Source organism: Pleurodeles waltl, chromosome 1_1 (assembly GCF_031143425.1).
Source record: "Pleurodeles waltl isolate 20211129_DDA chromosome 1_1, aPleWal1.hap1.20221129, whole genome shotgun sequence".
NCBI classification, from domain to species: domain Eukaryota; kingdom Metazoa; phylum Chordata; class Amphibia; order Caudata; family Salamandridae; genus Pleurodeles; species Pleurodeles waltl.
Genome location: NC_090436.1, coordinates 283187792 through 283201105, shown reverse-complemented (window position 1 = coordinate 283201105; position 13314 = coordinate 283187792). Strand labels below are relative to the sequence as shown.

General features: G+C 41.8%; 1 protein-coding gene across 1 annotated transcript in view; it reads right to left on the bottom strand.

Moving 5' to 3' along the window:
- The window catches only part of ITGA1 (integrin subunit alpha 1), a 795992-nt gene that overhangs the window by 95091 nt on the left and 687587 nt on the right, over positions 1–13314 (bottom strand). The window contains exons 23-24 of the mRNA XM_069221693.1: positions 12695–12784; positions 3781–3880 (exon numbers count right to left, since the gene is read on the bottom strand). Coding sequence (XP_069077794.1) covers positions 3781–3880; positions 12695–12784 — 190 coding nt within the window. The remainder of the gene's footprint in view (positions 1–3780; positions 3881–12694; positions 12785–13314) is intronic.

The following is a 13314-nucleotide window of genomic DNA, read 5'->3' as shown; positions in this document are numbered from 1 at the left end:
TTGGTTTCCAAGTCAGATATCTGCGCTCTTCTAGCACTGCACTGTTTTCATCTCCTTTTTCAAGCTCTGGTATGGCTTGGCTGGAAGTTGGTGCTTATACTTCTTTGGCCTTGTACTTTTTTCTATTGGTAGGTCTGGGACTTGAAGCATTGCCGACATGAGGCTGTGTTCTCATTTCTTCTATCTGGCCTGTAGATTTTAGAAGCTGGAATCCAGGTTACAACACCTATCCTAATGTCTTGAGGTACTATTCGACTGCTACAATACCCTGGGAGTAATAATATACATAGGGGCATATTTATACTCTGTTTGAGCTGAAATAACATATTTTCTTTTACACTAATTCAGCGCAAACTTAACTCCATATTTATATTTTGACTCTAGACCTGTGTAGCGTCAAAATATTGGCGTTAGCGTCATTTTCTGGATGTGTGAACCTACCTTGCGTCAATGAGATGCAAGGTAGGCGTTCCCATCCAAAAACTGTCTCTAAGGCCCTATCGCCTTATTTATCCTCCCATGCAAAAATGGTGCCCGGGGTGGAGGTGGACCTCAATAATGGCCCTAAGCCTGCTTAGCACCATTATTTAACACCTGGGTCAGGGCAGGAAAGACCATGAAAAGAGCCCACAGGTGCCCGCCCCAGGAACACCCCCACCCACACCAGAAGGACACCAGGGGATGGGGGACCCCATATCAGGTAAGTATAGGTAAGTAGAGGTAAATATTCTTTTAATTTTTAAAGTGCCATTGGGGGCCCTGAAATGACCCTTGTCCCCTGTACTGGCCATTGGGGTGGTGGGCATGACTCCTCTCTTTTCTAAGATAGGAGTCATGTGGTATGGATGGTTTTGCATAGGAAAATGAGGCTAGGCTGGTTAGAGGCATTTCCTTTTGCCTCTAATCAGCCGAATGCCATTTGTTGGTGCAAAACCCCCTTCTCCCAAACAGCCACCCCCACCGGCTAACGTCGTTTTCTTTGATGCTAGTCCACTCTTTGCACTGGCTTGCGGGATTCCATAAGTTTGGTGCCCGGCTGGCGCCCTGGAATCACGCAAGCCGGCGTTATACTTTATGACGCAAAACTGCATTTGCGCAGTTTTGAGTCAAAAAGTATAAATATGGGCCATAGAATCACTTACATCCTGGTTTGACTGCAATGAAGGGTAGATTATTTCTGGTTATCCGGGATCAGTTTCCTTGGGGATATATCGATCAGGCAAAATGGTGTGTGGTCCCTTGTTTTTCAGACTAGTCCCTTGGGATATTGCTGTATGTGTGGACATTTCTTTTGAGACAGCATCTGAGCAACAGCAATCTGTGAGGTATGCAAGAACTGTCCTTGCAGTGGTTATGGCACTTTGTCATACATGTAGTTCCCCGCATTGGGTGTGCATGGCACACACTCTTGGGTGTAAAGGCCTGTGGTGATGGTTCCTGTCTGCCCTCTTTACCTTAGTACATGGATTCTTTTGGATATGGATGCCTCTTAATTTATCATTTTTAATGTTGGGATTGTTTGCATTGGAGTTGTCTTTTGAGGCATGTACAGGACCTGTACTTTAGCTGGGGGATTATTTGTATGATTGTGTTATCATTTTTATCCACTAGATCGACTCTGGGTGACAGCCTCCTCAGATACAACAGAATTTTGCACCCTGAGGAAGGTGGCTCCCACTGTGCGACCCCACCGAAACTCATGTTGGCACAATACAATGGTTTCGTGGGATCACTATTAACGTAGTGTGCATTACAATCTATGCCATATGACATATCACAAGAACCTTTAATTATGATGACAATGTATGTTTATTTCTTGTGAAGAGGAAGGTCTGAATACTAATGGAATGTATTAGGGGTTAATGAATTGGTTTAAATGTGAATGTACACATTAATTGGATGAAGTCATTTTGTACAATGTTTGTGAGGAGTGACTTTTCAATACCCCATTGTTAGCTTGTGTGGTGCATGATATTGTATAGTTGGATACATGTGGTATGGTTGAGTTTGAGTGATTGTGTGTTTAATTGTTGGTAGTGAAAGCTGACTGTGACCCAGGATGCATGTAGATATTTAGTCTAAATTGATTGTATATCATTTATATAGTACACAATTTGAATAACGTGATGAAAAAAAGTATTTCATAAAATTGTTTTCAATCAATGTTTGCCTGTACATGTTACCAATATTGCTCCAATTACTCCAATGGGTTTATTATTAACATGCAGTAGGATATGTCTCCACATTTGAAGAAATCCGAGGCAGCTATCGTCCTTGGTGGTTTATCTTGCAGGGCCTGGCTAAATTATTGAGTTTGGAAGAGCACATTTTGTATGAATATGAAAGTTGGGATATGTAATGGTGTTAGAGGACTGGCTGAACATATGAAGAATATGCATAGTAATACTCATCAGACATCGATTATCTTCTGTATGTATAGAAAAAGGCGAAATTTGATTTGGAAGTCACAGGAGCTGAAACTTGTGAGGGAATTGGAAAGGTTTGAGTTTTGGTTCAAGGGCAGAGGGGAGAAAAGCACATTTGGTTGATTCAGTACTTTGCAGCGGTATTGCTTTGAGAAGGATTATTTCATGAGGAAAACCTTCTTTAGCAGTCTAAACTTGTGGAAACAACCTGAGTTCGGCATATAAAATATGTTTGGAGCCTGCAATAGAAATTAAAACAGGCTCTCCACAAGGTCTCCTCCTTAGAATGACTTCAAACTGCTAAGTCCCCAGCAGAAATTAAAAGGATATTCTACGAAGAGAACAAAGTAACAAAGTACAAGAAAAAAATGTCCTAAAAGGGTCCTTTGAAGGTCCAACTTAAAAATCAGTCAACGCACCCGATACAGTGCCCACTGCACAGACTAGGAAAGAAGTGCGAAAAAAGCATAAATTAAAATCAGAAACCAGGGAATTCAGAACAAAGTGAAATATTCATTTTGACATCTCTTTCCAAGTGGGTTCCTCCAACCCATTCTGGAGAGATCCTCTAAGGGAACTTATCACACACCAGTGAATATCCTACAAAGGCATCTTGGCAAGGCCCAGTGAAGACTCCAAAAACACACCTGGGGAGCGATGGAACAAATGGGAATTGGAATAGTTTTAGGGAGATCAAATAATATTTGAGGACATTATTAGAAATTGTTGATTTCTTTTTAAAAGTATCATAGAATAATATGCATGTAGAGATCCCTTCTCTGACTAAGACTCTATAGAGGTGTAAGAGTGGGCCGTTAGCGATGTTCCCAGTAGGAGCAAAACAACATAGGCGAGAACGTGCCACAACAGTGATATCCAACCTTGGTGTGTCAGTCATATGTGTTCCTTGATTAACTCTTTCAATAGCTGCCAAGAGAGTGATATATATGGAGGAAATATGGTTGTGATACATGCACTTCTGTGTCTGTGACATTTGTGAAACTGAGGGAATGCAAAGACTATAGTGGCAAAATATTAACTAAGCCTTTCAATGAAATCATTGTTAAAATCTTAAAGAAGGGAAGGAGATGAAATACTAGTGAGCATTATAATGATTATTATTATCATCATCACTAAACATTCGTTATACAGTACATACACGTTTAAAATAAACAATCTCAGAACATAATTGGTATTGACATTTTTTGATGAAATCTAAAAACAACCAACACTCTCCACCTTTAACTGATAGGTTTCCCAGTGTTCATAGTTTCCGAAGAAAATAATAAAATACAGTAATTGAATGCACTCTTTGATATCATATTTAGATGAATGACTACAAATGATTTCTCACCATATAGCTGATGTTCACCTCAGATCCAATGTTTTCAGTTGCATTCACTACACTTGGTATGGTTTCATTTGCAGCAATAGTAATATGAAATTCTTTGGAGCTTGAAGCACATATTCAAGGGAATAAAATGAGAAAAGAAGAAAACGTAATATTAAAATACGCAGTGCTTGTAAGATAAACTTTAAGACAATTTCAAATTGTGTTCAATACATTATCCTCAATTTAAAATAGAGACTCACTCCAATTTACTTAGCTACAAAAGTACCGCGAAGGAACGTTCCAAAAGCAGGACACAAACATACAGAGTGCAAAGGGGACACTAGTTGGGTTCCATTTGTATGCAGATCAAATGGTATTTCAAGTGTCAATGTTAATGTCAACGAAGACCTGCTGGTGCATGGTTATCTTCCAGTAGCATAAATTCTTCAGTGTAAAGACACACATCATTTCTTGTGGTACACAGCATTTCTGAAGTGCCTCGGTTATGAGGTAGACAAATAAACAAGCATGGCAAACACAATAAGCACAATTTGCATTGTGAATTCTAACTAAAACATTAAAGAGAAGACTGTTACAGTGTGCAAACAAACATTAAAACAATTGCCTTCTGTATATCATGTATCAACTATATCAATAATAATGTAATGTGTTTACAGGTTGTAAAATGGAAGAATGATACACACACTCCTCTCAGTGGATCCCAACCTCTGTTTCTGTAGCTTTTAAAGAAGTGACAACAATAGGTAAAGAGAAGAGCTTCTTTGTCTAGGCACCTCTGAAAGGAAGAAACTGTAGTTGACATGGCTATGATATGTGCTGATTATATAGAAGTTAAATACTAGAACAAGGTGCATTCCTCTTTCACACTTTCCATGAATGCGAGAAAATGATGAACTTTGCAGTGAAAAAGAAATATATCTATGGGAAATACATCAAGTACATTATTGTTAGAAATGGGGTCTTTGGTTTACAGTCAGGTTACCCCCTGTTCAAGCAAGGACCCTCACTCTAGTCAGGGTAAAAGAGAATCGCCCTCAGCTAACCCCTGCTTACCCCCTTGGTAGCTTGGCAGAGCAGTAGGCTTAACTTCAGAGTGCTAGGTGTAAAGTATTTGTACCAACACACACAGTAACTTAATGAAAACACTACAAAATGACACAACCCCAGGATAGAAAAATAGGAAATATTTATCTAAGCAAAACAAGAACAACATCCGACATACACAAGTCAAGTTATGAATTTTTAAAGATTAAACTAAAAAATAGCACTTAGAAACACAAAATGCTTCGATGAGGTTTTAACACGGCGTCGTGAAGGAGTCGTTCCCAACAAGCCGACACCAGCGGCACCGGACACGGAGTCGCGTAGACCCCCAAGTACAATACCTTTGGTGAAAAGTGAAAACAAGTCGATGCGCGAAGTCGGGGATCGCGGCGTCTGTGCGAAATGTTGAATCCGCGCACTTCGAGCATCGTCGATGTGGTGCATCGACTTCCACGGAGTTGCGGACTTCAGTGGGGCTGCAGCGGCATCAGGCCTGCAAAGGTCGTCGTGTACCAGCGAAGATCACAGAGTCTGTTGCAGGCGGCGTTACTGGATTCAGCAGCGGTACTGGTCCGAAGTCGTCCGAAGTCGATTTTCTTGGATTTCCACCAGCTTTCCTTTCAAGGGCCCAGGGACTGGATACGGCACCACTTGTCAGAGCAGGAGTCTCTCCAGAGACTCCAGGTGCTGGCATAGAGAAGTCTTTGCTGTCCCTGAGACTTCAAACTACAGGAGGCAAGCTATAAATCAAGCCCTTGGAGATTTCCTCACAAGATGGAAGGCACACAAAGTCCAGTCTTTGCCCTATTATTCTGGCAGAAGCAGCAACTGCAGGATAGCTCTACAAAGCACAGTCACAGGCAGAGCAGCACTTCTCCTCAGCTCTTCTCCAAGCAGAGTTTCCTCTTGATGTTCAGAAGTGATTTTGGGTGCCCTGCTTATACCCAATTTCTCCTTTGAAGTAGGCCTACTTCAAAGTAAAGTCTCTTTTGAATGTGAAATCCTGCTTTGCCCGGGCCAGGCCCCAGACACTCACCAGGGGGTAGGAGACTGCATTGTGTGAGGACAGGCACAGCCCTTTCAGGTGTAAGTGAGCACTCCTCCCCACCCTCCTAGCACAGATGACTCATCAGGAAATGCAGACCACACCCCAGCTCCTTTTGTGTCACAGTGTGAGGTGCAACCAGCCCAACTGTCAAACTGACCCAGACAGGGAATCCACAAACATGCAGAGTCACAGAAATGGTATAAGCAAGAAAATGCCCACTTTCTAAAAGTAGCATTTTCAAATACACAATCTCAAAATCAACTTTACTAAAAGATGTATTTTTAAATTGTGAGCTCAGAGACCCCAAACTCCACATGTCCATCCGCTCCCAAAGGGAATCTACACTCTGATCAGATTTAAAGGTAGTCCCCATGTTAACCTATGAGACGGACAGGCCTTGCAACAGTGAAAAACTAATTTAGCAATATTTCACTGTCAGGACATATAAAACACATTACTATATGTTCTACCTTAACCATTCACTGCACCCTGCCCTTGGGGCTACCTAGGGCCTACCTTAGGGGTGCCTTACATGTAAGAAAAGGGAAGGTTTAGGCCTGGCAAGTGGGTACACATCCAAGTCAAATTTACAGTTAAAACTGCACACACAGACACTGCAGTGGCAGGTCTGAGACATGATTACAGAGCTAATCCTGTGGATGGCACAACCAGTGCTGCAGGCCCACTAGTAGCATTTGATTAACAGGCCCTGGCACCTCTAGTGCACTTTAGTAGGGACTTACTAGTAAACCAAATATGCCAATCATGGATAAGCCAATTACCTACACATTTTGTAAAGGAGCACTTGCACTTTAGCACTGGTTAGCAGTGGTAAATTGCCCAGAGTAACAAAAACAGCTAAATCAGAGTCCAGAACACATCAACAACCTGGGGAACAGAGGCAAAAAGTTAAGGGTGAAAAGTCTAACAATTATCATATCATTTTCACTGATAGTGTAGTGAGACACATTGACGCCTCTCTGAAAATAGAGGGGGTCACAGTCATTGCCTAATAGTTTCAGGAATATATCCACCTAAAAACAAGCATAAGACCCCCTTCCTATTCATCAAATTTTTGTGAAGTCCAACTGTTCATATTTTTAAGATCTAGAGGAGGAGACATGCATTATCAGCTGAATGTGAAAACATGATCGCCTGAGAGTTTAAAAACAACCTGAAGAACTGGCTGAAGACCTGGCTGTTTCATGGGTAGTTGCACGTGGAGTTTACAAGTCAAATGAGCTTGTATCATGCAGACAGTGACAAGGGGTGCAATGTAGTGGTCATCAAGCATGGCACCATTACTCATAATGGACACCACTGCTGCCTCACCCACCATCATTCATGGTGTACATGTCAATGCACAAGCAACTTCCTTGGAATTTTAAGTAGAGGGTAAGATCTTTGGAGTGGAATACCCATTCAGTATCCTTTACTCATCAGTGAAATTAGATGTCAGAGCTCAATAAAGAAATACAAATAGTTGGATCAAGTGAGGCTTGCGGTGCATCACAGAACTTCTAATTGTCAATAGTAGTGGAAGTATTGTTCTGCCTAATGGCTGCTGCAGCACAGCTGGATTTTTCATGAGGCTGTCACTAAATTAATTATCTCCTTTCTGGGTGCTAGAAGGTGGAAAATACAATTCCTATCACCTCTCTAACAGAAAACCCTAAAACAATACTACCATGATCCCAACAAACTTAACCTTCAGGTGGCAAAAAGGAATGTTTTGCTAATGGTCTAAAAAAACTCACAAAGTTCAAGATTGATCGTGGTAGGGATAATGAAAATATTAGACAACATCTCAAGATCATCCATAAAGAAAAATACCACATGCTCATTTTCACAACCTGGCCAAAATCTCCAAAGAATGAATTAATGTAAAACCTCCATAACCTTAAAACTGCTTGACAAATGCACATTAGAAAAACTTAATGGATGCTCCCAGAAATGAATCCAAGTTTGAAATTATAAAAAAATAGGTGCAATAATAGCTTTGTACAATGCAATAAAACAATTGCTCAAGTTTACTGTATGCACAGTACCCATGGAGAATGAACTCGTAATAACAGAGAGTAAGGAAGAAAGAAAAACATGATAGTGATCTTATATTTTGGAGTGAATAAAGGTCGAAGGACAAGCAACGTTTCAAGACAACTGTTGAGTAGCGATCACTTGAACAGCTGCTCTTTACTTGACCACTGGTAACCTTGAAGATGCTGCAGACACACTAAAAAGAATCATTAATCTGAATGTCTTGTACTTTGGTGTCGTAGAGTACTTACTTTCTACCTCAACTGTAAATGTAGCATAATTTCCCACTAGTAGAATGCTAATGAAAGGCTTCTCCACATGGTAGACTTATCTAAACAATAAGGGACATATTTATCAAGGTTTTGTATCGCCATTGCGCCAGTGAGATTTATCAAGCCACACAGAATGTCTCCGCTGTTTGTTTTTGTGCAGGGAGTGCCTACAAAGCATGCACCCTAGCAACATGACGCAAGGGTGCCTGCATTGGCACTAGGCAGCCAAAAGTGCACCAGAGCGAGGAAAAGGCAGAAATGTACTGTACAATGGTAAATAAGGTGCATTATTTGCATATTTTCTTTCACGCAGCACAGCTAGGTGTCTTGCTGCATTGTGCTGCATGAGAGAAGGATATTTGTGGCCCTCAGGGCCATATTTATCAAGGTTTTGCAACACCCTTGAACCTCGCAAGGGAGTGCAAGGGCGACACAAAACTTAAGTGAGATTTATCAAGCCACACAAGGCCACCTTCCGTGGCCCTGGATGGCTTGATAAATCTAAACTAACACAAAGATACGCAAATCGCACCACCCATGAATTTTGGTGCATTCCCAGATTTACCATTAGTGTTAGACTTGCGAATGTGTCAAAATGCTACGCCTCCCCGGGTGAGGCATAACAAGAAGAAATATCTTTATTTCTCTTGTTTGTTTTCTCTTTGTGTGTGTGCTGCGTTCTGCCGCACGCACAGAAAGAGGAAAATGCCTCAGAAGATTGTTTTTGTGCAGGAAGGTGCGGCTTCCTGTAAAAATACAATCCTGCCTACAATGCAAGCACCTTTGCAACATGACGCAAGGATGACTATGTTGGCGCTAGGCAGCCAAAAGAGCGCCAATGCTAGCAAAGGACAGAAATGCACCATATAATGGTAAACACTGCACATTTATGCCATTTCCCTATCACAAAGTGCAGTGCTGCAAGGTGTGGCATGCTGCATTGGGATGTGTGAAAAAATGGTAAACCTGGCCCTCCGAGAGCTAAGGTGCAGTTTATAATAAGACTGAAAAATCAAGTTGTATCTACAGTTAGGCAGTTCTAGATTGGCAGCTGACCTTTGTGTTAAGGTGATAACTCTATGGAAGTCCAATTTAGTCATTCTAAAGGAATGATGTGTCTGACGCTACATAAACATCCAATGACCTGGATGTTTGCCCAAACATTTTTGGGTTCACCCTTTAGGTACCTGATTGTTATCTTGAAACCTAGTAGGATCGTTCTGTAATCCCTCTCCCCTCCTGCACACTCTCTTGAGATACCTGCACTAGGACATGCTTTCTCAAGGTAGCAGCCATGCATTTAATATGTAATTTATTATTTTCAATATGCATGGATTTTGCCATCTATATGTTTTCCCAAAAAACAGAAGTTAGATTTTGTACTTAGGAAACTATTTGGAAAAGTTTAACCTTGCAATTTCTGTAGCATTCCTGAAGTTGCTAATGATCCTGCTCAATTAATGCAATTAAATCCCGAAAATAAACTGCAAATGAGAGTTAAAAAACATAATGTTGGAAATGGCCTTTCTGCAGGGTCACCCCCAAATGTTTTGCCTTCCTCCTTCTCTTTTTCTGACCTCATTTTTGTTGGCTTTAGGACTCTGCGCACTTTACCACTGCTAATCAGTGCTAAAGTGCATATGCTCTCTCCTTCAAAACATGGTGACATTGACTCATACCCAATTGGCTTATTTAATTTACTTGTAAGTCCCTAGTCAAAGTGCACTACATGTGCCCAGGGCCTGTAAATTTAATGCTACTAGTGGGCTGCAGCACTGGTTGTGTCACTCACATAAATAGCCCACTAACCATGTCTCAGGCCTGCCTTTGTAGTGCCTGTGTGTGCAGTTTCACTGCCACTTCGAATTGGCATTTAAAAGTAGTTGCCAAGCCTTAGAACTCTGATTTTTCTACATATAAGTCACCCCTAAGGTAGGCCCTAGGTAGCCCATAGGGCAAGGTGCTACATAGGTAAAAGGCAGGACATGAATATGTGTGTTCTATGTGTCCTGGTAGTGTAAAACTGCTAAATTCGTTTTACACTGCTGTGAGGCCTGCTCCTTTCATAGAATAACTGTTAGACTGTTCATCCTTGGTGTGGTCTCCCTTAACTTTTTGCCTCTGTTCCCCAGGTTATTGATGTGTGCTGGACTCTGATTTTGCTGTTTTTATTACTCTGGGCACTTTACCACTGCTAACCAGTGCTAAAGTGTGAGTGCTCCTGTTTAAAATGTGTATGTAATTGGTTCGCCATGATTGGCATATTTGTTTTACTGTTAAGTCCCTAGTAAAGTGCACCAGAGGTGCCCAGGGCCTGTAAAACAAATGTTACTAGTGGGCCTGCAGCACTGGTTGTGCCACCCACACAAGTAACCCTGTAATCATGTCTCCGACCTGCCACTGCAGTGTCTGTGTGTGTATTTTTACACTGTAAATTCGACTTGGCAAGTGTACCCACTTGCCAGGCCTAAACCTTCCCTTTTCTTACATGTAAGGCACCCCTAAGGTAGGCCCTAGGTAGCCCCAAGGGCAGGGTGCAGTGTATGGATAAGGTAGGACATATAGTAATGTGGTTTATATGTCCTGACAGTGAAATACTGCCAATTTTGTTTTTCACTGTTGCAAGGCCTGTCTCTCTCATAGGATAATATGGGGGCTACCTTTAAATATGATTAAAGTGTAGATTCCCCTAGAGAGTAGATGGACATGTGGAGTTTGGGGTCCCTGAACTCACAATTTAAAAATACATCTTTTAGTGAAGTTGGTTTTGAGATTGTGCGTTTGAAAATGACACTATTAGAAAGTGAGCATTTTCTTGCTTAAACCACTCTGTGACTCTGCCTGGTTTGTGGATTCCCTGTCTGGGTCAGTTTGACAGTTGGGTTGTTTTTCACCTCGCACTAGACAGTGACACAAAGGGAGCTGGGGTGTAACCTGCATTTCCTGATTAGCCATCTCTGCTAGGAGGGAGGGGTGGAGTGGTCACTCTCATCTGAAAGGACTGTGCCTGCCTCTGACAATGCAGACTCCAACCCCCTGGTGTGTGTCTGAGGCCTTGCATGGGCAAGGCAGGATTTCACAAGTAGGTGTGAGTCCCCTTTGAAGAAAGGTGACTTCAAAGACTAAAATGGGTATAAGAAGGGCACCCAAATCTACAGACTTTAGAAACACTTCTGGAACCAAGAGGAACCTCTGCCTGGAGAAGAGCTAATATCTGAGGAAGAAGTGCTGCCCTGCCTGTGACTGTGCTTTGTGGAGCTATCCTGCAGTGCTGCTTCTGCCAGAATAAGAGGGCAAAGACTGGACTTTGTGTGCCTTCCATCTTGTGAAGAAATCTCCAAGGGCTTGAGTTAGAGCTTGCCTCCTGTTGTTTGAAGTCTCAGGGACAGCAAAGACTTCTCTCTGCCAGCACCTGGAGTCTCTGGAGAGACTCGTGCTCTGACAAGTGGTGCCCTATCCAGTCCCTGGGCCCTTGAAAGGAAAGCTGGTGGAAATCCAAGGAAATCAACTTCGGACGACTCCGGACCGACGCCGCTGCTGAATCCGGTGATGCCGCCTGCACCTGACGCCGTGACCTTCACTGGAACGCGACGCTCTTCACAGGCCCGACACCGCTGCAGCCCCGCTGAAGTCCGCGACTCCGTGGAAGTCGCCGCACCACGTCGTGACCAACGCCGCTCGAAGTGCCTGGATTCAACGTTTCCCACAGAAGCCGCGATCCCCGACTTCGCGCATCAGCTTGTTTTCACTCTTCACCAAAGGTACTTTACTTGGGGGTCTACACGACTCCGTGTCCGGCGCCGCTGGTGTCGGCTTGTTGGGAACGACTCTGTCACGACGCCGTGTTAACATCTCATTGAAGCATTTTTGTTTCTAAGCGCTATTTTTGAGTTTAATCTTTAGAAATTCATAACTTGACTTGTGTGTGTCGGATTTTTGTCGGTTTGGTCTTGATTTGTTTAGATAAATATTTCTTATTCTTCTAAACTGGTGTTGTGTCATTTTGTAGTGTATTCATTAAGTTACTGTGTGTGTTGGTACAAATCCTTTACACCTAGCACTCTGAAGTTAAGAATACTGCTCTGCCAAGCTACCAAGGGGGTAAGCAGCGGTTAGCTGAGGGTGATTCTCTTTCACCCTGACTAGAGTGAGGGTCCTTGCTTGGACAGGGGGTAACCTGACTGCCAACCAGAGACCCTATTTCTAACACATAAGGTCAAAGTAAACACCTTTTTGAGCACGTTCAAAAGCACATTCACAAAGATTTGTAAAACTGCAGCGTATGCATTAAATTATCATTATATATTTAACAGAAATGACATAGAAGAACACCTACTGAAGGAGATTTAATTATCTCCTATAAACATTGTTTAACAGAAGCAAACCTAATATATTTTTATAGTATACATAAACACAAAAATGCTACACAAAAGATTGATTTGTTTTATTACAGCATGTACAGTAAATCAAATAATGTGTTGTTTCTCTCAATAGAACTAAAAAGGCTAGTTACCTTGAAAATGCTAATTTTGTTTCATACTTCACTGGAATGGTGATGTTGCGTATGTTGTCAAAAAGGGTTTCTTGTGGTTCTTCACTGTCACTAATTAAGTAAAAGAGATAAACATCAAAGTAACTACATCCCATATTTACACCTATCAAAAGTTGCTAAAATGTGTTAATTAGACAGTATTCAATTAGTTTTTTAAATGTTTTTAGGACATTATGTTTTGACCAGCTCTAGCTTGAAAACCTTTCAACAATAGATTCCAAGCTTTTTAGATGTTATTAAATAAAGAATGCACAAAAAAGCTACAGCCAAGATGTATAGAAATCAGCCTTTGTCCTGCTCATTACAGACAGTACAATCTGAACTGGCAAACTATGTCCTTTATGAACCGGAGCACAAAAAACCCTGATTAGCATATGGCTGGGTAGAGGAATTGGTAAGCAGCCTGAGTAATTACCAATGGTTGAGGTTAATTCAAGCAATTCCATTTTTGATATTGTGCATTGTGATACCTTAAGTGGGATGGGTATGCCCATACATGGGTTCTGTGCTCACTGTGCACTGTGACTGAAGAGACCTAAATAGGCCAAAACTCATCCTTGGTTGTTTATTTCTGATCCAGA